The following is a 23990-nucleotide window of genomic DNA, read 5'->3' on the forward strand; positions in this document are numbered from 1 at the left end:
TAGTGCACACATTTCCATTCACAGATCAGATCAGTTGATTTCACAGAAGGGTGGAAACAAAACACGTATCCAGCTCCTGATTTACCAAACGGGAATTCAAGATTGTCGGCTCTTAATTCAATTCCCAACCTGGATTGCTTCCTGCTTCACCCTGTTCCCACAATGCCAATCCTAGCCAATGGACCCTCCTCAAATATCAGACTTCTTTGTGCATTTATTCTGCACATCTTGTACTTTTTTTCTCATTTTATTAATGCCTATCGATTTAAAGGCACATACATGGTGTAATTAATGCATTTGCATTCACTATTAAACAAAGAGTAACACTGGCCCAGATAGCCCCAATTGGTCAACTGCAAAGTTTCTGTTTCCAGTCATTGGATATTATGAGGTTTCTGGACAGAGGAAGCACCTGATGCTTGTATTCAAAAGTTATTGTGCTGCTTTTCTGCCTTTTTTTTTTTTTTTTACTGTAAGGATTTTGTTTTTGTTTTTTCTGGAAAGAAGAAACACAGAAGAAAAAAAAAAAGGGGGGGGGGAATCTGGGAGTGTTGCAAATGGAAGACAGTGTAGCTGTTGTAAACAATTCTGTGAAAGCACCTCAAATGTGTCCTGGTGCATTCTATATTAAATCTTGATAATTACAAAACAACATGGGAAAGGATTGGGAAGAGAAAATGTAAAATTGCATTTTTTTAAAAAAATCAGGCAAACAATAATGCTTTATTACCTTTATGTGCAACTGCTTCTCTGCCCTCACCCCCATCCCACTCCGTGTTTAAACTTATGGATATATATACCCAAGATGGCATACCTTTAAAAGAACTTTAACCTTATTCGGAATACTGTTTTTTTAAAAAAAAAAACACACTCACACACACACACGCGCACACACAACCAAGTATCCTTCAAGTAGCATTGCAATACCAAGCCAGTCTTCCACTCTGCTCATTATGCTCGTGGCATCCTTCAATAGAATCTTCTTGATCGGCATATGCGACTCTCACATTGCCTGCTTCTCTCTCTCTCTCTGTCTCCAAATTGTGCTGCTAAAAAATAACCTCATCCCAACAAGTATCTTCTTTTCACATTGTGGGATGTTTTGCAACGTCCACAACAACTCCATTTTCTTAAAAAATAAAAAGTGCTTTCAAAAATACTTTTAACCCAAAGTAGCATCTGAAGGTTAGGAGCTTTAAAAGCAGGCAACTGGAGTCCTGTTCCTTTGCTGAGAGTATTCAGGTTCATACTGTTGTGCTAGCTAGCACAGGTGAGACCCTTCCGGTTTCTCTCACTGAATGCTTCTTGTCCTCCCAGCACAACCTCCTTGACGGAGTGGCTGCACCAGAACCTCATTTTCGTAGGGAAAATGTGTAAGGTGCAAGGCACATGGGGCGTTTGAAGGAGAGGGCGGGTTCATACTAAAGTCCCAGGTTTTGAATCCTCGTGCCAGAAAAGTCTCTGCTCGCTCTCTTGCAGACCGTCTTGCAAAGGGTTCCTATTGCTGCTGCCCAACTGGTTAGTTTCAGGATATATCCTGGAAAAGAAGCACAACCATCAGTGGTAGGCCAGGTGTTCCTTAGAGTTCACCTTCTTTCTAAGCAGACCTCTCCGTTCTTTCAAGGGATGCCTTGAAGCCAACGTTAAGAGAAGGCAGCTTGCACTGTGCTATTTCCTGATTGCGTCATAAATGTATGGGCATCCAAAACCCCATAAAAGCTAAGAGTCTTTGGAGCTTCTCAATCATCCAGGTCAAGGGTCTTCAAAGTTGCCGCTGACTGAGAAATTCTGGGAGTTGAAGTCCACAAGTCATAAAAGGGCCATGTTTGAAGACCCCTGATCCAGGTGATGGTTGTCCCAAAGGTGCTTTTCCAAAAGGTAACTGGACTTTCTTGGGATTTTTTTTGTTTTTTTTTAAATGGTTTGCTTCTCATCCAAGAAATTTCTTCAGTTCCAGAACTGAAGAAACTTCTTGGATGAGAAGCGAAACATTTTCAAAGAAAAAACCCCAAAGAAGTCTAATTGGCTTTTGGAAAAGCACCGTTGGGCCAGAAAGTTAAGTTCATTCAAGCATTATGAAGGCTGGGTGTTGGAAAGACACTAATGGATGCAGTCCACAAGCCATACAGTCAATAGCCATTTAGATAACAATCAATCTGTTATACAGGCAGACCTCAACTTATGACCGTTCATTTAGTGACCATTTGAAGTTACAATGAAAAAAAATTACTTATAACCGATCCTCATACTTATGACCATTGCAGATCCCCACAGTCACAATATTGTGATCCAGGCACCTGGCAACTGGCTCACATTTACAGCTGCTGCAATATCCCATGGTCAAATGTTTGTGACTTGCGAACCTGCCAGCTGGTTTCCAACAAAATGAAATGAATGCGAAGCTGGCAGGAACAGTTGGAAACTTGCAATCACGTGATGACAACCACAGCAATAAAATTGGATGCCTTACTTAACAACTGCACTGCTTAGCAATAAATTATCCAGTCCCAACTGTGATCATAAGCTGAGGACTATTTGTGTATTTTTTTTAAGTCACTGCCATGAACATACAGCAATAGTAAATAATATCCTTATAACTAAACACCCATTAAAAATACACAGAAATGGTATTTCTATCTTATCTCACCCTGAAAATTTAAGACTGCTTTATACACAGAATAGTGTATATGTGTGTATTACCTATACCTTATGACTGGAATGGTGAAGCGTTAACTATGAAGCAAGCCACAGTTTACAACATAGTCTTGTTGGCAATAAAACAGATAAGATTGTCCACATTTAGCAACCATAATTGGGATCGTCAACTGAGCAGTGAACTGTGTTTATGATCTTATTTCAGCTTTCCTCTGCTTTACAGACCTGTGGAGGTTGTAAAAGCGGGCACTGGTTGCAAGTTACTTCTTTATTATCATAACTATTGAATGGTTGCTATATGAGACAGTCGCTAAATGAGGACTACCTGTAATAGTTTAGAGCAGTGTTTCTCAACCTTGACAATTTTAAGGCATGTGGACTTCAACTCCCAGAATTCCACAGCCAGCATTGCTGGCTGTGGAATTCTGGGAGTTGAAGTCCACATGCCTTAAAATTGTCAAGGTTGAGAAACACTGGTTTAGAGCAAGGGTGGAGAAGGAGTAGCTCTTGGTTATTCATGGCACCCCCAGCTCCTACTCTGCAGCCCTCCCCCAAAGTAACAGAATATGCTGCTAGAATTTGACAGCAAGGCCATCTCATTTTATTTTTGTTCTGTGGTAAAAATGTGCTAAATAGACCTTGGCAATTCTCCTAAAAGATGACATTAATCAAACAATAAAAGAACTCACAATTTTTGTTTGGTTATATTTTTTTTTTCACCTTTAAGCCTTATTTTTTTTTTTTTTAAAAAAAGAAACAGGTCAGTTTTAAAAGTCCTCTTTAAAATGAAGCAAATGCCACAATATCACAAATTCACTTCACGTAAGTCTGCTCAGCAATAAGCAATCCTCTAGTTCATGTGACGTGTCAAACTCGCCGCGTCACGTGTCATGTCATATCACGGCTTTTTTGCATTGCCAGAGCTGGGCTGAGCGCGGCTCCGTATGATGCCTCTGGCCTGTGGGCCGGCAGTTTGACACCCTTGCTCTAGTTCAAACCACCCACCCCACTTGGATCTTCTTACTTCAAAACATTTAAACATCAAGTCATTCCTGCAGATGTTAAAGACACAGAAAGGCTTTGCTCTAAGGGAGGAAAGAATTTAAGACAAGGAAACAGAAAAGGGAAGGGGAGAGGGAGTGGGAACAGGCACAAAACAGGGATTAGGGGAACAAACAAATAGAAACCTCAGGATTGGGCGGTGGCGGGGGGGGGAGCAATTGGCAGCACTGGAAGGAAACTTCAAGCTACTTGCTATTGGCAGAAATGCCATGAAAGCCAAGGAGAAAATACAAGGGGGAAAAAAAAGTAATTAAAAACGAGGCATGAGGATTATTGGTGGTGTTCTTAAAGATGTCATCTGGAGAACACAAATGCATTTTGTTTAAAATGCATAAACCTGTATTTGGCAGCTTGGTGCCATCCCAGCTATTAAGCTGCAACTCTCAGCCTCACCAGACTCAAGTAAACAGGCTAAAGGAGGCTGCCCTACCTAACTTTATATCTATTTTCAGAAGCCAGATTGGAAAAGAAAGAGACAAACAGAATACACAAAGAAGGCCCGGATGTGGCGGTGCCTTTGTTTTATTTATTTATTTATTCATCAAATTTGAATAGCTAGCTATCCATCTCACAAAAGGCAAGTCTGTATACAACAATAAAATATTTTTATACTTCCATTTATTTATTTGACAGGACTTAGAACTCTCCCCAATCCCACAGGATTATGAGTGTCATATAACATCAAACAAAAGGAAAACAAAAGAACAGGATAAATAGTTAAAAGGATAAATAGTTAAATCCAGAGCAGTACAAAAAAAAAAAAACCCCACCTCCCAACCCTGAGGAAAGATAAAACTACAAATAATACCTAAGATAGGTGTCCAAGGCAATCACCTGGCACCAAAAGGGTGTTGAAATAAAGACTGGATGGGCATATTTTGTTCTGGCAAGGAGTTGACAGAGGCATCTTGGTGTTATGCCAAGTTGAGTTTTAAAAGTAATTACCAGCTCTTTGAATTGGGCCTGTATTGTACTAAACAGGTTGAACTGATCTAATACAAGGTAAAAGGTAGACTTCAGGAAATCAGGTCCTGGAAATGGACAATTACATCATATATAGCCTTATGTTTGGGCTATTTTTTCTCCGAGTCTGGCTCACTGTTGGCTTCATTGGGGTGAGATGCAGCACCTGATTATTCCTATACAGATGTGGTCTTTAACCTTCTCCCACCCCAAGTTCGCCACCCCAAGTCTATGGTTTTGCAACTGTGTGCTACAATTTATAAAGCAAATTTTTCAGCAACATGAACCATACTGTAGGGGTCGCTGTCCAACATGTAGGTCTTTCTAGGTTCGCAAAAGCTGCAGAGATAAACCCACGCCTCACCTGCTCTGCAGTGGGTGGTTCCCATACACATTCCCGTAACAGCTGGCAAAAGAGGACTGTGATAGTGTATCATAATCAGGAAGTCCTAACAAAACTTGATTTCGCCAGTTCACGGAGGAATTTGTTGAGGATGCTGCAATTGAGGAAAGAAGAGATAAGGAGAAAAAGAATGACAACAATGAATCTTTTTTTCATTTGGATAAGAACTGCTTAGATAAAAAATTGGCTACAGGGTTGAGTTCAAAGAAATACTGTACAAAACATCCCAGATGAAAGGGAAATGCCAATTTGATTAGAACACTCCTTTTAATGCAGCCCCCTCTCCCAATCTAGCACCTGGGAGTTGGATCCTGATACATCTACATGAATTAACATTGGGGAAGGTTATCTTAAAGTATTTATACATTTTACTCCAGCTTTGCCGATATAAGGTGAACTTTAGCAAATTAATGCTGAGCTCACTGGCTTTCAGCAAAAGATCCAAGATGAAAGATAAAATTAAAAATGACCATCTCCTTGGTGATGTACTGATTAGGGCAGTGATGGCGAACCTTTTAGAGACCGAGTGCCAAAAACCCGGGCCTGCCCCATCCCCCCCTCCGCCCCCCGCACTGTCCCCACACCCCGCGCCCACCCACAGGGCCACCCACCGCCTCCACGGCCTGCCGCAGATCACCCAGGCAGCCCAGCAGCATCGGCAGCCCCCCCTCCGCCCACGCCCCTCCGCATCAACTGCGTGCAATGGGGCGTGACAGCGGAGTCTTGTCCCCGCTGCCCAGGTGCCATGTCCTTGGCTGTGCTGCTCTGCACAGGCCGTGTTCGGGGGCGACCTCTGGGGGGGCTGCTAGTGAGGAGAGGAGGGAGGCGGCGCTGGAGCAACGGCACAGGTGTCCACAGAGAGAGCTCTGAGTGCTGCCTCTGGCATGCGTGCCATAGGTTCGCCACCACTGGATTAGGGTGTTGGATTTGGACTGAAAAGGCTGCTCCATTTAGCAAGAAAGCTCACCTGGTGCTCTGGGGCTATCGCTCTTTATCTAATATTTGGAACTTATCACCAGCAATGGCAGATACATTTGCTAGAGTTAGAACCTGTCCTTCCTATAGGAGTTCATTATAGCCCCTTTCTCAATTTTATCCTCTCCTACCCATGTGAGTTGGTTTGGGGGAGAGATTGAATGTGGAATTTTTACCTGAGTTTTCTTAATTCTAATCCAACACCTTCGAATACCATTTAGGCTCTGCCACATTTTTAAGGTTTTCTGAAGTTTGTGTATTATTTTTTTTTCATTTTCAAAAGCCTACCTAATTTCCAGAATTATATAATATACACCTGTACAGAATCCATATATTTGGGATAACATTTTACAATTAAAGGCTGCCGATAGTTTACCTCTTTTTCAATAACACTGAAAAAGTTGCGGGATAAGAAGCCGCAGCAGAATAAATTCTACAACTATTATAACTATCTTATGGACTTTTCCACTGCACAAATATGGGATGCCTTTTAAAGGTTATCTCCTGTGATTAAACACTTGGTTCCTTCCAGGCCCTCATCACTATGGGAGACAGGATGTGGGATTTGATGATCCATTTGTACAAACCTGTAAGGCTTGTCTCAAATTTCTTAACCTCCTGCGCACACTGTTGACACCCGACTGTATTACAAACCAGTATGACCATTCTTTTAAAACCAGTATAACAGAAATCTCATCAATTACTTGGATAAAATCCACAACACTTGGTTGAGAGTTTTTCTGATTCTGATTTGTGAAAGATACGGTGCCATGACTAAGCTGACCTAATGAAGAGGAGCACTTAAATAGCAAGTTGCACATTAAAAGTTGCATGTAAATAATGAATAAAATAGTGGGTAAGTGCTGACATCTAAATTCACACATGAGTAATTCTCTCTCTCAAGCTATAATCTATAACAGGTACAACCAAGATCCACATCCTCTGACATTTTGGACTATTGCTATGAGCACTGGTCATGCTGGTAAGTATTTCTGGAAATTACAGTCTAAGACATCTGAAGGATGGTAGATTAATACTATTCAGGGCATCTCAGCCTTCCCTAACCAGATGCTTTTGGGATGTTTTAAGAGTACAGTTCCCAAATCATCAGCCAGATGATGGCTACCATTGCTGGGAATGCAAAGTATTCCATTTTTATGTTGCATTCAGCCCATTGTGTAGCTACTCATGTTCCAGATTCTCAAATCACTCAAGTTTTTAACCTCCAACGACTGGAGTATTCTCTTTTCTATACCTTGCCCCGCCATTTGCAATCTAATTAAACACTTCCTTCTATCATCTGATAATGAGCTTCTATGGGAGGAGAATTTCCCACTTGTTAAAATAAGAGCTTTGCTCACGCAAATGAATGGATGGCGTTTCATGGTGACTAGATAAACCTCCTGCAGACTGAGGCCATTTTTCATGCATTGGACCGAAGCATGCAAGATCTCCGAGAAACATCAACACGAAACAGAGCAGTTACAAAAAAACCTGACAAGCGGTACAGTTACCTAAAGAGAAAGAAGATGAATGACTGCTTTGACAACTTAGCATCTGTAGCCCAGCACAGCCTAGGCCTCTCTGGGACTCACGATCAGCATCAAAGCCTGCCTGCAAGCCAAGAACCTGCTCTTTTTGCCCAGAGGCACGCTGGTACCAGCCACGAAGATGCTCCGCAACTAAGGCCTTGTGGATATTTTTAGTGATGTGCTCTGTTTTCATTGATGGCTTCCGTGGCAAGCGCAGCGTGGCGTATGGATTGTGTGGCACTCGCTCCATTTCATCTTCATGGAAAGATCTGAATTCCCGATATCGACGTTCGTACCCATAGTGTGCTGAGGAACGATAGGAAGGGTTGACCGTGTATTGGCCCTCTGTGCCGTTCTCGTATACATAGCCACCATTGTAATATATGTCACCCCCTGTAGAAGGGGCATAGCCAGAAATGTAGCAACTGGTTGGCATCTGTCCTTGCTTTTTTGCGTAGACCCCATTGCAGTTGTCCTTCTGGGCTAGGTTAGGCATACTTCCTGAACTGGAAGCAGAAATGTTCAGTTTCTTGGACCGTCTCCTGTTTCTAGTGCGGTTGTCAAGTGTTTGGGTGCTATAGCAGGGCTTTGAATTTGGGGTCATGCAGTAATACTCTGCACTGGATTGGCTGGTGTAGGAGGATCCATCATCTAGGATTTCTGTGCTGCTGCTTCTTTGGGATTTTGAAAGGGTGAACACTGGCTTTTCACTGGTGGTTTCGGATAAGAAGGCAGTTTGGGTCTCCAAACAGTGCTGAGGGGAAGTATCGGGTCTGAAAAAAGAAACAGGTTTTTGTTACAAGGAAAGCAGACAATCAGTTCCCATAAGAGCATAGAGCAATAGATTCAAAGAAAGTAAAGTAAATTTCAAACAAAGTCAAGTAAACACATCACAGCAATTCAACAACACAGCAGGATATCTACGGATGGCGGTATCACCTTTTTGAGATTTTTCTCAAGGAAAATCCTAACAGGGAGTATTTTATATATATGAAGTTGAAAGGGGCCGCAAATTTGCTTCATGCTATATTATGCAGCAGATCTTTATTCTATAGTTCAATAAACTCCCTTTTTTACGATCCTGTAATTCAGGGTAGAGTCATAACGACTGATGGAATCAAGCGTTTACTGGCTGGATGCCCTTCCTGATGCCTATGCCGAGTTTGCAGCAAATATTTATCTTTGAGTTCTAGGAGAGAAACATCTATTGCTACCTAGGATTAACCTCTCAACCTTCCAAGTGGGAGACAAGTGTCTTCACCAGTAGGCCACCACACCGTTCTTTTAATAAAACTATAGAATTACAAGCAAGTTTGTATTTCACTGCTGACGAATAAATCCTACATACCTGATCACAGAAATAATTCGTAAGTGAACAGTGAATCAACTGTACAATCAGCGCAATAATATTCAACTAAATGGTAAAATATTATCTTGCATGAAAATTAAAAATGAATTCATATAAGGTGGCAATGAATGACATGAAAGCTGTAACCAATGTTACAGGTGAGCCATGAACGTATGTACATAATATGTATAGTAGGAAAGCAATTGAACCAAAACATGAGACTTGTCAGTGACATAGGATTTGAGGATCTTTGATATAATACAAATAAGAATAATAGCTATCATCAGGGCTCAGTAGTTAAATAAATATGAGAATTAAAATAAATGATGTAATTAAGAATTGCAGTGCTACAGAACACTTTTCTGAGATGCAATGTAGTATCAAACAATCAAGCATCAAATCTTCACAAATCTGTCAAATTTTGCCCGAGACAGAAAATGTAAGAATATTCTTCAGCAGTTCTATCACTTTTGCGAATCAAATATTTAGTTGTTCAGTTTTATAAATTAGTTAAGTTTGCAACTGAATTGCGCATACATGTTGCTTTCTCAACTATGTGGTCATATAGTGTGTGAGTGTGTGTGTGGGGTGTATGTAGAAGGGGAACAAAATCCAATCTCCATAGTAATCCTACAGTTGTAAGTAATAATCATATGGCATAAACAAATATTGGATACTATTTATATTTATTTTGGAAAGATACTTTGGAAAGAACAATCTTTCAACAAGTCATGTTTCTAATAATCAACCACATTCTAAAGTTACTGAGAAATACTGATCTAAGAGTTTCCTAACATTTTCTCAGCTCACAATCTTGCTGGGTGTTAAAGCTAATCATTGTTGTGACTGATATTTATTCAGGAAATTTCTTTCTAGTAACTAGATTAGGTAAACCCTTCAAACTAAGTTAGGTAATAATATGACACTATTACTTCTAAACCAACTTTTAGGAGAAGTGGGCATTCTCTGTGGATCCTCAAATGCCATTCTTTGGTCCTCAAAACTTCAAGAGGCAATCCTATGTGTTCATATGTGATTTCCATAGGAAGTAGTACTCAAATTTACTCTGAAGTACTAAAACTCCTCAACTCATTAAAACCCAAAGTCTCTTCTTCCCAAACCTGCCACATCCATTTGGGTAAAACCATAATTGTCCTGTCCTTTGTACTTCCTGGCCAACCCTTTTTTTTGGCTGACTCAGTTTCTAGCTTTGAAGACTATAAGCCCATTTAATTCTACTGTACCTAAAAATAATTAGAAACAAAGCTTCCTGTTCAAGTACTCTGATTCAAAGATATTTATGCATCAAATTCACCTCAGCTGTAGCAAATCGACTGAGAATTAGTGTGGACACACCTATAGGTTTTGGCTGTAATATGCCTTTTGTACATGAATAGGAAATAACTTTCAACTCAAGTGAGGAGAAAAAAACAGCACGGGAATGACTTACGGCAAGTGAGTGCTACTGTATGCATTGCGTGTGAGGACTGGTGTTGTGGGCATACTTCTTCCTCCATGGTGTTGCCTCTCGGCTGTCCGGTATGGACTGCTATGAGTTGACAGAGAATCTCTATGATTAGAAACAAAGGGATCTAGTGACCAGCATCATTCTAGTATCTTCAAACCAATGCAAAGAATACCAGCATGGATACGATTTTCCTACAGGTTGACAATGCAAGAACAGCGCTTGTAACAGCGAGTGCTAACAGATTTCACGCAGAAGAACATCATACGGCAACCTACTTTGCAAAACGGTTGCTACTAAGCAGGGAGAGGCTTAAAAAGGTAGCGCAGGCAATGAAACGGCAGAGGGATAAATGATCACAAAGTTAATCTAGCGTTCATAGCATACAATCATTATGAGCTATTAATATATTATTCTTATATATTGCAGTTGCAAACAAGGAAAAATTGAAAGCTTCAGCTAAAGAAACTCTTTTCCAGTGAGAGGGGTGGCATATAAACTTAATCAATAAAATAAAAAAAAAATAAAATAAGTGAAGATTCGGAGAAGGCCTTGGCTCTATTCATATGGCGTCATGCAGGTATAAGCAGGTCCCAGTTTTCTGGTTCCGGGACTTTGGCAAGGAACTGCTTAAAATGTCTCCCTGACCAGCAGGGAGTTGGGGAGGGAAATCACTTGAGTCTTAGTGGTTTAGGCTTAGTCCTGCCATTTTTTGTGTGTAAAGCTATCTCCTGGTGCCAAGCAGTTGAGATGTTTTGAGACCACTGCAAAATCTGATCAGTTACGAGATATCAAATCACTGTTAATTTTCTGAAATAAAATAGATTGATCTTCTCCGGGACGATCTGTTCCGGAAGTATCTATACACTTACATTCAGATCATAGGTGAAAGTTCAGAAATGAAAACAGAATGCAAGCTCTTTTGTTACAAGGCATTTCGTATGCATCTTTTAGTAGAAAAAGTAAACAATCAATCATAGCAACAGTTTCAAAAAAAACCCTCACCACTTTAAAGTATCTGGCAATGCAAAGAAAGTTTTTTTTAAACAACAACAAAGCAATAAAGCTATTGCAGCTTGAACATCATCAATGGTCCCATACCTGGAGTGTCTCTGTTCTAAGAGCTGTTCATTCATGGAAGACTTCCTGAGATGGATCCTCTCCACTCCAAGAGTTTTGGGTGGTGGAGAGGCTGGCAGAGAGATTATTCTTTGGACTGCCACAGTAAGGGAAGTATTGCCTTAAAAAGAATTAATTGGAAGAAACAACATGATTTTGTGTTATCTAATCCTTACATAACTCTTTATATTTCTATTGGAAAGAAATATTCTATTTCTTTCTTTATGAGCCCATGTTACTTTCACAAAAGTGAGATGAAGAAGCACATTAGACTATTGAGCCAAAGTACTGCTCAGTGATGAATCCAAATTCGATCATTTCACACAGATGGATGCACACCATCTGGATTAATACATCCAACCAAGGAAAGCCAACTAATTCCCTAGGCACACAGTCATCTTGTAATTAAACACCCTTATTCCATGTATAAGACTGTGGAATGACAATTGGTTTTCGCTAGTGCTTCTTTAAGAGACAGCTCTTAAACGACTTTGAGGATGCATTGTACCAAGGCTGTGTTTTGATTAGACAATTTTTGAGAAGAATTTGTTATGAATAAAACTGGAATGATTTTGACCTGAAAATCCTATCTTTAGTTCAGCTAGGACTTTAAAGAAGTCTAAAGGGATAGATTCCATTCAAAAACTGGAGGATTAAAGCTTTAAGCCACAGTGATAATTTTTTATTAGCCATTTCTTACTTGCTTACTTAGTGTAACTATTGTTTGAAACTTTTGACTGATCACATCATTTTTTTTTTCTTTCCCCAGTTAGGAATGTACTATGTACAGTGATAAAAACAGTAAAATAAATGCTGCTGGCTAATAAACTGGTCAGTGGTTGACCACTTGTGAAAAACTCAGGCCATGTTTATAACTTCCAGAGTAAAAATTTATGCACAAAAATTGAGGATTTAAAAAATTTCTCTGCTTCAAAACATGATCAGGTAAGGGACTGTATAGGATTCATTCCAATGCCGGTAGCTTTGTTCTTGACAGTAACCCATTGGAAAGCATTGCCTCATCAAAATGAAAGAATTTGGCACATTTTTATGTGATAATAGGATTGTGGGGTTCTATTTAGGACTAATGACTAACCAAGGGAGTATAGCTAACCCAGCCCAGTATTAGCTGGCAGGAAGTAACAAACCCAGGTATCATTATGGCAGCACTGAAAGATTAAAAAGGATAATAATTGCTTGTTTATATGAGTTAAATGTTCATGAAGATTAGGAGATTGTATCAGCATATTGTCTTTCTTCTTTCTGCTTTAACCCACTAGCACAGTGTTTCTCAACCTTGACCATTTTAAGGCATGTGGACTTCAACTCCCAGAATTCCACAGCCAGCATTGCTGGCTGTGGAATTCTGGGAGTTGAAGTCCACATGCCTTAAAATGGTCAAGGTTGAGAAACACTGCACTAGCACCTGAGTTTCGTTTTACATATATATAAAAATGAATGGCTCAGAACCCTCTTTACTATCTGGGATCTGTTTGGCTGAGAATTCAATGGTGAAGTGCACAATCACACTGGAGGTGGCTGATGGACCAACAGCAGAACACACACACACACACACACACACACACACACACACACACACACACGGTACCTTCTGCTCCCTACCTCCCCATCTTTTAGTTATAATCTGTATTTTTACTGTGATTTTATTTTGATTTCATCCTGTGTGTATGTTTATGGTTTTATTTTAATGTTAACACAAGTCCTATTTGCTCACATGATATTTAGCCATTAACACCTCTTCCCCATGGGATTCTTAAAAACAGGAATTTGAAAAAAGAAAAAAAAACAGATCAATCTTTATTTCCAAATAATGTTCAACTAGGTGTCCTATCATCTCAGCTAACTTTATCACTAGAAATCCAAGAAAATCCAGAGACTATTGCTCCACTTTTTATTTGGTAATAATCCTGAAATCCTGCTAGAAGGAAGACACGACTCATAGTGGCTTCCTTACTGTGCCTTGGATCAAGTTTATTTATTTGTTCTATGGCTGTCTCTCTCAGTCAATGACATGTTATTAATAGAAATTGGAATATTTATATTCTTTTTGTTGCTTCTGTCTAGAACCAGAATTTAATTTTAATTCTACGAGTAAGTTCCAAGTTCAAATTCTTTACTCCAATTACTCTGGCCCTCGGTGTAATTCACTATATTCAGCATTTTAGTTAAATTCAATTTCCAGTTCTTATACACTGTCTTTACATTTTATTAGTTATCTCTTGGTTAGACTAGAACTTATGAAATAGGATGCTAAAGTAAGTTCATGGATGGAACCAACTCCTTCCCTTTATAGTGACAATACAGAAGACCATTATTATTTCAAGAAACTTAATAACTTATTTTGTCTCCTTCATATTAAAAACAATCTAGAAGTTTAGAACTCACTCTAAGATAACCTGTTTGTTTTCTACTCATGCTGAATAAAAAAGGAGGCCTAGTGACTCAGTGGTTAAGATGCTGGGTTTGTCGGTTGGGAAGCCAGCAGCTCAGGTTGGAGACCTGAGCGCTACATGATGGGGTGAGCTCCTGTCCTCGCCCCAGCTCCTGCCAACCTACCAGTTTGAAAGCACGCACATGCAAGTAGATAAATAGGTACCACTTTGGTGGGAAGGTAACAGTGCTCCGTGACATTATGCTGGCCACCTGACTGCAGAAATGTCTTTCGAGAGTACTGGGTCAATGGCCTTCAAATGGAAATGAGCACCCCTACAGTCAGCAACGACTAGCAGAGTAAAATCCGCAGGGACTCCTTTATCTTTTTTTTACCTTGCTGAATAGAGGAGGAAGGGGAGAATCTTCACATAGCTTCCCACATTGTAAACCTGTGAAAATCTCACAATCATGTGCCTCCAAGTTAAGATCAGGTCTTGCAATCTCATAACTATAGCTGGGCTGTGAAGTTATGTTGCCAGGTTTTGATGGAAACCCAGGAATTGATGTTGTTTGTGGAGAGCTTCTGCACAGAACTTAGCATTGAGTACTATGGAAATTGGCCACTCTTGAGATATTCTCTACTGAGATTATGAAGGAACTCCTCACAGCTTATAGGAAATTTGGGCATCATTGTGCTTGGTATGCATGCTTTTTATGTCATTCCGTTCAATCTGTGTGCTACAGTTAAACAATAAAGCTTAAAGTTTCTTTATTCACTGGCGTGATTCATTTTGGTCTGGCTCCAAAATCACCTGGGAACCTGATCACTGCCCTGAGACTTGGACAAAACATCCTCCCACACTGTTGAAAATCTGCTTCCATGTGTTTGTTCCTCCAAACACATAGACAGAGATATGACTGCAGAACAGAGAGGCATTGAAAACATTCCTTCTGTGAACATCTCTAAAGCCCAACTGCTTGGACATGCTCATCTGCTAGCAGGAATATTTATTTAGAAGTAGCCTGGCCTTTGTAAAGGTGCCAGCTATTACAGAAATCAAGTTTCCTCTCTTTACCTCCACACCCAGAGAAGACAAGCAATACAGAATATAACATTTCCCGTGCGAATTTTGCTTTTAAAATTAAGAGTATGGGAATACGCACCATCTTCAAAAGATGTTGTATCAGACAAGGAGCTGCTCTCAGATGGTATAATTTCATCTGTGGAGAAGCAAAAAACAAAACAAAACAAAGGATACTCATGAGTGACAAAGCTGCAGTTTGGAACCTTAGATACATTACAGCATACAATTATTAAGAATGCATGTGATCACTCAGGGATCACATACTTCCAGGATAGGTTGCTATGCACAAATAAAATGAATAATTAAGAACACTCATCAGTAAAGTGGAGTCTGATTTTTATTAGCTGGAGTGTTAGCTCCAAGCAAATCATTGCTAAGATGCTCAAAGAACAGACTAAGTCACTGATATACTGAAGCCAAACAAGTCAGCTGCTATTAATTTTTAAGATTCTTTTACGTGTTACAATAGTGGCTATTGAAGATAGACTACATAGTCCCACAACATTTGCTGCACTTTGCACAAATGTTAACATACTGTAGTGCGCTGGCATCCTAACATCATAAGCACTAACTTACGACAACTGTACAAGCATGCGAGATATATTTAATTTATTCCCAGAATATACTGAAGTCAAACCTGCAAAACTCTCTCTCTGCAATTGCGTCTTTAATGAACTGTTTCAAAAAAATCCTCATGACCAAAATTAGAGAATCATACTGGATCATTGGAGAGCATCTGACTTCCTTTCCTGATCTACACAGTTTTGTTGTTATTGTTCAGTCACTAAGTTGTGTCCAACTCTTTGCAACTCATGGACCATAACATACCAGGCTCCCCTGTCCCCCACTGTCTCCTGGAATTTGCTCAAATTCATGTTCATTGTCTCAATGACACTATCTTTGCCTTCAACATTTCCAAGCTGTGTTTATAGTTTTGCTCTTATGATTCTCTCTTATCCTTGTATGTCAATGTAAGTCAAGAAAGGGAAAAGCTAGAACAGTGGTGGCGAATCTATGGTATGCGTGCCAGAGGCGGCACTTGGAGCCCTCTCTGTGGACACGCATGCTGTCGCTGCCAGCAGCTTGTGCATGTCCACTAGGCTGCTGCTGCTGCCTGGGGCAGCAGCCGCACCCAGAACAAAGGAGGCGAAGCTGCCAGATAGTGAGCTCGAGTAGAGGTGGTAGAGCATGCCCACATCCAGCAAGTCAAAGGCCACCCCGAGCAGGGGAAAGCCAGATCCCCATCGGCGCCATGGCCCTCCCAATCCCAGCTAGGATTGCATGCCACCCCCCATCTATGTTGGGCCTCCTGCCCATCACTTCACCTGCCAGGGACCCCCTGGATCTCCCCCAACCCTGCCCGGCCCCCACAGGCGTCCCCCCCAGAAGCAGCATCGAGGTGGCCACGCCCACCCCTGCCACACCCACCCAGTGGGCCACACCCCCATGCCCCCCTGAGGGCACCACAACGCTCTGGCACTTTGCAAAAAATAAGTGGGTTTGGAGTTGTGGTTTGGGCACTCGACCTTTAAAAGGTTCGCCATCTCTGAGCTAGAACTACTGAATGTAGTTAATCAATGCATGACCTTTTTCTAATCCTAAGGTCATAAATTGGTAAGATGGTGCCAGCTCTGCTCTAAACTGAAGCTCTTAATGCTAGACCAAAAGGTGAGGTATAAACTGCAGTTTGAAAATCAAAGTAAATGCCGGGCCTTCATCAGAAATAATGCTGATGACAAGAGAACAAATGCACCAAGGGTTGTGTAGTTCCTGGGTTCACTTGCTGAAATGTTCAGCAAGCTTTCTACTGAAGGAACTGACTCCTTGTGGAACATGCTTGTTGAATCATTGATTGCAGCTCCAGTTGTCAAAGCTCTAATCAGTTTCTCAACTTTCATTCTAAGCCACTGGCAACACTCACAGTTTTTCCAGCTTCTTCAAAGCATCCATTTTTAGTATTCAAATCATTTTCCTCCATGAAAATGCTTTATGTATAATTCTAATCTGCTTAAGCTTTCTGTTTGATAAGGTAAGTGAAACTGAACTTCATATACTTCTCCCTGTACCAGTTGGTTTTCCAACAAACAAGTCATTTAGGGAGCTCTCCTACACACATTTCAAAATTTTTCAAAATGCAGGCATCAGCTCTAGGCCAAATCATTCATACCTATCAGTCTTCTTATACCTTCCCTCCCTACTTTTCTGCCCAGCAGGGAGTTGTTTACAACTAGATGAAGTGAATGCCTTATCAGAGCTCCCCAGATAGAGTTATAACACCTGAATGCCTGGGGCCCTCAAACTTAAATCACTGCAAACACACTGGCTTCTCAAACAATAACAAGTAACAGAAAATAAATAAGGTGAAGTGTTCTTGAATAAGCTAAAATCTCTAAAGTGACTTTAAAGTTCAAAGAAACAAGCACCTTCCACATAACACCACCATTATTGATAAGAAAGAAAAAGTCTGGATATATAGTTTTTCCACCGTGGCAATAAAGATATATAAAATCTAATAAAGTGTGAGATTGCTTAGGATTTGATTGATGAATTAATCTTTTGCTTATTAAAAGGTCCCTTCGGCTGAAGGTATGCTGAGAGATTACTAAAGCTGCCTATGTAAAAAAAATAAGGGGCAGGTTGCTACCCACTGACAGAGTCCTCCATGCAGCAGCGATGGTTCATGTATGTAAAACATCAAGAAAATGATGAAAAGTGAAAGGGAGCAGTTATAAGAGCAAGTGGATAGAACAGATACAGGTATTGGACTTTAACAATATGTGAAAGTTTCCCCAAGGCCCAAGTTTGGGACATAAACAAGAGGCCATGGGCAGTTGATCCAAAACATGCAATTCTCTGACATTCTTAGATTACAAAATATAGAGCCAATTCATTAAATTCCTTGTGCAATCTGTTAATAATAATAATAATAATAATAAAAAGGGGGGGCTGCAGTGACTGACTACAAGCAGCAGCATGACAAAGTAGCAACAATGGTGCATTGGAAGATATGCAAAAAATATCATTTGCTTGTAAGCAAAAACTGGTGGGATCATAAAATAGAGAAAGTCATAGAAAATGATAAAATTAAACTGCTCTGGGACTTCAGAATTCAAACAGACAAGCACCTGCAACATAACCCCCCAGACTTAACATTGTCGATAAGAAAGACAAAAAAGTCTGGATAGTGGACGTGGCAGTGCCTGGAGATAGCAGAATAGAAGAGAAAGAACTGGAGAAGATAACAAAATACAAAGACCTACAAATAGAAATAGAAAGACTGTGGCAAAAGCAAGCAAGGGTAGTACCAATAGTAATAGGTGCCTTGGGTGCAATCCCAAAACAATTGGAGCACCACTTGAACACCATCATCGGCATTGACAAATTCGCTATTAGTCAATTGCAAAAGGCGGCTTTACTAGGAACTGCTTCCATCCTGCGACGATACCTGTAATACCATCAAACATCCACATCTGCCTATCCCAGGTCCAGGGTAAGGACTCAATAGGTAGACAAAATGCCAAATCCAGTCTGAACATCTGGCTGACTGTGTGATAATCCATAATAATAATAAAAAAGTTGGAAGGGACCTTGGAGGTCATCTAGTCCAACCCCCTGCTCAGGCAGGAAACCCTATACCATTTCAGACAAATGGCTGTCCAGTCTGTTCTTAAAAACTTCCAGTGTTGGAGCATTCACCGCTTCTGGAGGCAGGTTGTTCCACTGGTTAATTGTTCTCACTGTCAGGAAGTTTCTCCTTAGTTCTAGGTTGCTTCTTTCCTTGTTCAAGCCCATCTTCCTTATGCTATCTGTTCACTGGCCAGAACTGGACCCACAAAAAGTGAAAAAGGAGTGGAATCCCCTTCAAATGATGTGCCCTCTGCTGTACCCTATTCTCACCACAGTCATACTATGGAACAGGTGAAAAGAAAGAAGATGTTTTAATACTTGTTAGGCTCCAATCTTTTCTCATTTTAAAGACATTTGCCAAGAGCCTGACTCTACCTCTTTGAGGAATGTTGAAATTCTGAGAGCCAAGACTTTTGGCTGCTATTTTTTTTTTTTTTTTGGACTGCCTTGGGAATCAGCAAAGGTGATATAATAGGCTGGGCCCAAGGGTGTGAATGCACTCTCTCCTCATATAACCTCAATTTGGAGAACTGAATTATCAACCTCTGGATCTGTTTATTCCTCTTCTTCCTCCCTGGTTGAGAATTCACAGAGTTTTTGGTTCCCAAACACCTGGGGGATTCCGGTTTGGAGCACACTGCTCTGATACAGGTAGTCCTCGTTTACTGACTGCCCCATTCGGCAACCTAAATTATGACAGCACTGAAAAAGTAGATTATGACCAGTCCTTGAATTTGTGGCCTTCACAGCATTCTGTATTCCTGTGATTGCCATTTGTGACCCTCTGGCAACCAAAATCAATGGGGAAGCCAGCAGGAAATCACAAGTCCCAATCATGTGAAAGCTTACTTAACAACCAGGGTGATTCACACAATGACTGACATTGTAAGTCCACATGGGCACATGATGTTTCACTTTATGACCCCATCACTTTAGCAATAAATTTGCTAGGCCCAATTGCTGCCCAATTATAAATGAGGACTGCCTCTATATACCATTTTTGCATCATGATACAATGCTTTATTTTTATGCTATGCAGGCTTCAATCTTTTTGTCTTGCTGACTCACCAAATCAGCTGCCTTTTTATCTCCTTTCCTTCCATCTCCTCCCCTCCCAGCCAACACCTGTTATGAGGTGGACAGGTGGGGGAAGGCCCTGCTCTAATGATCTGCTTTGGATTGCATGTTAGCCAACAAACACACTAAACAGCCACATTCTGCTCAAATAAGCATCTGAGTCTTGACAGAACACAGCACCACACTAGTTTTTGCCTGGAAGAATGCCACCAGGCCTTCCAGCCAAATTAAAATGCTTTAATTTGCTTTTCCCCTCCAACGCGTCGGCACTTGTTGGAATAAATGCTTCATCTGTGTTCTGTCTCAACCACATCTTACATGAAAACATGACAATCAGATTACAGGTAAATTTGCTGAAGTCAGGCTTATAGTCCAACTGTTTTTTTCCCCCCTGAGGAGCCTAGATCTTTCATTTCTGTTACATAAATATGCTAGAAAAAAACATAACATTGAAAAACATATAGGTGCATACAGACAGACAAAGCCCTGGCAGCACGAATTAAAGGCGGGATATTTTTTTTTGATACCTGGTAAAATCAGGGTTGACTTCTGTGCAGGTTTCTTCCCACATTTAATTCTATATTCATTGACGGAATTTTCAACCTCCTGAAGCTTTTTCACCGCCTCTGTGTACTCTTGTTTTCTTTTCTTTTTCACGTTTTTGCACAGGTCTGGCTCGCCAGCCAGTTTCTTTGCTGCTTCCACCAACTTTTGCTGGATGAGAAAGTTGCTTTTTAGATTTTGCAGCTTTGGGTCCTACAGAGATTTAAATCAATCAGTCAATCAATCAATCGATCTATCCATCCATCCATCAATCAGGATTTGCCATAGAAGAAATGACCTCAATTTAAGCTATACCTTTAAGGTTTCTTTTTTTCCATACGTGTAACAAAGAATAGCTGGTCTTTTCACCAGCTTAAAGGTCTTTTTAATTCTGCTACAGCCCATCATTAAGAAGCCAATCGTTTTACTTCATATTATTAGGGTTAAAGCTCAATATCTTTCCAGGAGCAGCTATGAATTTGCATAACTGTCATTCTGTGAACAAAAAGCTGCCACGTTTTCCTGCAGTCTACTGCATTTAGTAAGATGATAACACTAATATAATGCCCATACATCTGAAAATCTTATGTATCAATGTTGGTAAAGAATCAGAGAGACTCAAGCCAATTGTATTGTCAATGTTTTGACAAACACGTCACCAAACTTCAGTGGTGCAACCAAGAATATCTGCAGGGTTAAAAACGTCAAGACGGTATGTGACTTGCATGGTCCAAGTTCTTCCTTTTTATCCGTTATGCATATATTCACGACGTGTAAAACAAGTGATGGAGATTAAATTGCACACCTGGGGGGGGGCACCATTTTTAATTTTTGAAAACTCTTCCTCTAGATGCCCCTAAACTAGAGGTGGCTTTGGGGAGGGAAGGAGGGGAGGGGGCTTAAAAAAAGGAGGGAAAGAAAGGTTAGACAGTTGCCGAATGCCATCTAAGGCAAGGCACCTTTCAAACACTGAAGGACAATTCAGAGAACACATGAAGAAGTATAGTACAGGTTCTCCTTGACTTACAACAGTTCATTTAGTGACTGTCTGAAGTTACAATGGCATTGAAAACAGCGACTTATGATCATTTTTTACACTTACGACCGTTGCAGCATCCCCATGGTCACGTGATCAGAATTCAGATGCTTGGCAACTGACTCATATTTATGATGATTGCGGTGTCCCAGGGTCCTGTGATCACCTTTTGTTATTTTCTGACAAGCCAAGTCAAAGGGGAAGCTAGATTCACTTAACGAAAGTATGTGAACAAAACAAGCTCATTTGGTGGGGCGAAACTCATACTTCCTTCCTTGGAAGCCTGCTTTTCAAGTGACAAAAACAAAACAAAACAAAACACCACACAACCTGCTCCACCTCCACCCTTACTTTGCCCAGCCTGGGTGTTGAACCCAGTTTTCTTCCTGTTCCACTGACAGTTTAATGCAATCTTGCTGGTGTTATGCTTGAAACCAGTGCTCTGTTTTACAGCATAGCTATTCCTTGTTTATTTGTTTATACAGACATACATGAAAAGAACCTTAAAAAAAATGGGAAGGGAGCAACCTGCATTATGTTGGCTTCCAGATATCAGCTTGAGAGTCCAGAAAATAGAAGATCATAACATGTCTATCCTTCCATATTGGCTCATCTCTAAATTTTGAAATACAAGGTAGTCCTCAACTTATGACCGCAACTGAGCCCAAAATTTCCATTGCTAAGCAAGACAGTTAAGTGAATTTTGCCCTTTGCCACCTTTCTTGTCACAGTTGGTAAGTGAATCACTGCAGTTGTTAAGTTATTAACACGGTTGTGAGGTGAATCTGGGCTTCTCAATTGACTTCGCTTGTCAGAGGGTCGCAAAAGGTGATCACATGACCTCTGGGACTCTGCAGTTGTCATTGATACATGCCAGTTGCCAAACTGCTGAATTTTGATCACATGACCCCTTCCCCCAGGATGCTGCAAAGGATGTGTGAAAAACGGTCATAAGTCACTTTTTTTCAATGCCATTGTAACTTTGAATGGTCAAACAGAAGGTTGTAAGTCAAGGACGACCGGAACAGTTCTATGACACAAAATGTAAACAAAGATGTCTATTTTACCAAAAAGTGCTTCCCAAAACAGAGTTGCACGTCCCATTTTGTAAGTAATTGCAACATAGATTTGAAGTTAAGACTCTGAAAAATTAAACTCCAAATGACAGGTTACAAGAATTGTTGCAGAGGATCTCGCTATATTTTGCTTCCTACGTTAGCTTTCAACTGATACCAGAAAAGACTGGCTTCCAACAGACAGGCCTACATAAATCCAAAAGGAAATGATGAAACCTCCTAAAACATGTACAGCTCTCAGTCAGAAGGTGAAATAGTTCACCTCCCACACATAATTTATGCCCACGTTATGGAGTAACATGCTCTTCAAAGAGGTAAAAGGGAAGGCATCTTTTCCAATAATGTGCAATTCCGAAAATTTGTTAAAAGGCACTTCTCTGCATTCTATGTTTCACCAAATCCCAACAATCCAAATTTCAGGCAACTCAAATTAATAGAGTTAAAATTCTGATTAAGACCAGCTCTTGAAATAATTGTTCAAAGACTGAAACCCACCCACTGATAATTAATCTTTATTTCTGGGAGAACTTACATGGGGGATTCAAGGCCCTTATCCAACACACAAAAAAGTGAGTTTTAACAAGCAAGGTATTTAAAAGAGATCCCACTTGAAAATTTTGGGGTGACCTGATTTTGATAATGAGGCAACCTTGGCTCTTTTATGACTCATGGACTTCAACTCCCAGAAATTCTGGGAGTTGAAGTCCATGAGTCATAAAAGAGCCGAGGTTGCCTACCCCAGCTCCAAAGTCAAGTCTTTACTCAGGAGCTGGGTTAGGGTGAAGTATTCATCCAAGATGGCTGGAGCACCAGATTTTTGTTTTACATTTTGATTTTTACTGTTGTAGTGAGTCACTCAGATTTGTGTTCTTAAGATGGGCAGCTGTATAAATATTATAAAATCATAAATAAATAAACAAATAAAGATATGCCTACCTCCTCACTGGGTAGCATATTGTCATCCAATCTGAATGCTGTACCTACACGCCTTCTGACTTGAGGAGGCTTCTCTCCAGTGTTCAGAGGATATTCCTTTGGCATTTTTCCAGTGATCTCCTACAGAATATGAGAACAGCACTCTTAGCAACCTGAGAAAGAAAGAATGAATACTCCCAAACTACGCTTGACTGGACAAAAACAAGAAATCTCACCGCTTCCCGCAAACAGATCTTCTTCAACTCTTCAACTTTCTGCAAGAGTTTTTCCTGCAAAAACTTTTCTTTCTTTCTCAGTTCTAAGATTTTCTCTTTCTTCTGCTCTTCGCTGACTTCTGAATCTTGAGATCCTATAAAAAAAATATAGACATGTAGACTCAAAGGGCTTGAGGCAAAATCCAATATTTGTGGATGTAAGAAAAATGAACGAAACAAAACAAAAATTAAGGGGAGGAAAAGTACAAATGAATCCCTGTGAGTAGACATGCTCAGCAGCTATAAAATGCTAACTAACTATTTGCATACTGGTGGGAAAACAGTGTTTGGGAGAATATAAATGCTTAGAACACCACAACTTGTATTGCAACTCAATTTGTAAATTTGTTAGCTTAGCTTTCAAAAGTATGTGTCTTCATATCTTTCCGTAAACTAACCATGATTTTTCAGCAGCACTCCAATGGAATTCAATATACATC

The 23990-nt window shown here is 40.3% G+C and overlaps 1 protein-coding gene across 7 annotated transcripts in view; it reads right to left on the reverse strand.

The window, feature by feature from the left end:
* Positions 1-513: 513 nt before the first annotated feature.
* The window catches only part of FRMD4B (FERM domain containing 4B), a 256120-nt gene continuing 232643 nt past the window's right edge, over positions 514-23990 (reverse strand). For 6 of the 7 annotated variants that reach the window (XM_039328770.1, XM_039328768.1, XM_039328766.1 and 3 more), the window contains 9 exons: positions 23512-23645; positions 23297-23416; positions 20233-20461; positions 15081-15137; positions 11505-11643; positions 10389-10508; positions 7573-8363; positions 5045-5177; positions 514-1537 (listed from right to left, as the gene is read on the reverse strand). In XM_039328770.1, coding sequence (XP_039184704.1) covers positions 1417-1537; positions 5045-5177; positions 7573-8363; positions 10389-10508; positions 11505-11643; positions 15081-15137; positions 20233-20461; positions 23297-23416; positions 23512-23645 — 1844 coding nt within the window. In that variant the 3' untranslated portion in view covers positions 514-1416. The remainder of the gene's footprint in view (positions 1538-5044; positions 5178-7572; positions 8364-10388; positions 10509-11504; positions 11644-15080; positions 15138-20232; positions 20462-23296; positions 23417-23511; positions 23646-23990) is intronic. The other variant, XM_039328769.1, reaches the window with a different exon arrangement.

Source organism: Crotalus tigris, unplaced genomic scaffold (assembly GCF_016545835.1).
Source record: "Crotalus tigris isolate CLP2741 ecotype Arizona unplaced genomic scaffold, ASM1654583v1 scf7180000024383.4638030, whole genome shotgun sequence".
Lineage (NCBI taxonomy): Eukaryota > Metazoa > Chordata > Lepidosauria > Squamata > Viperidae > Crotalus > Crotalus tigris.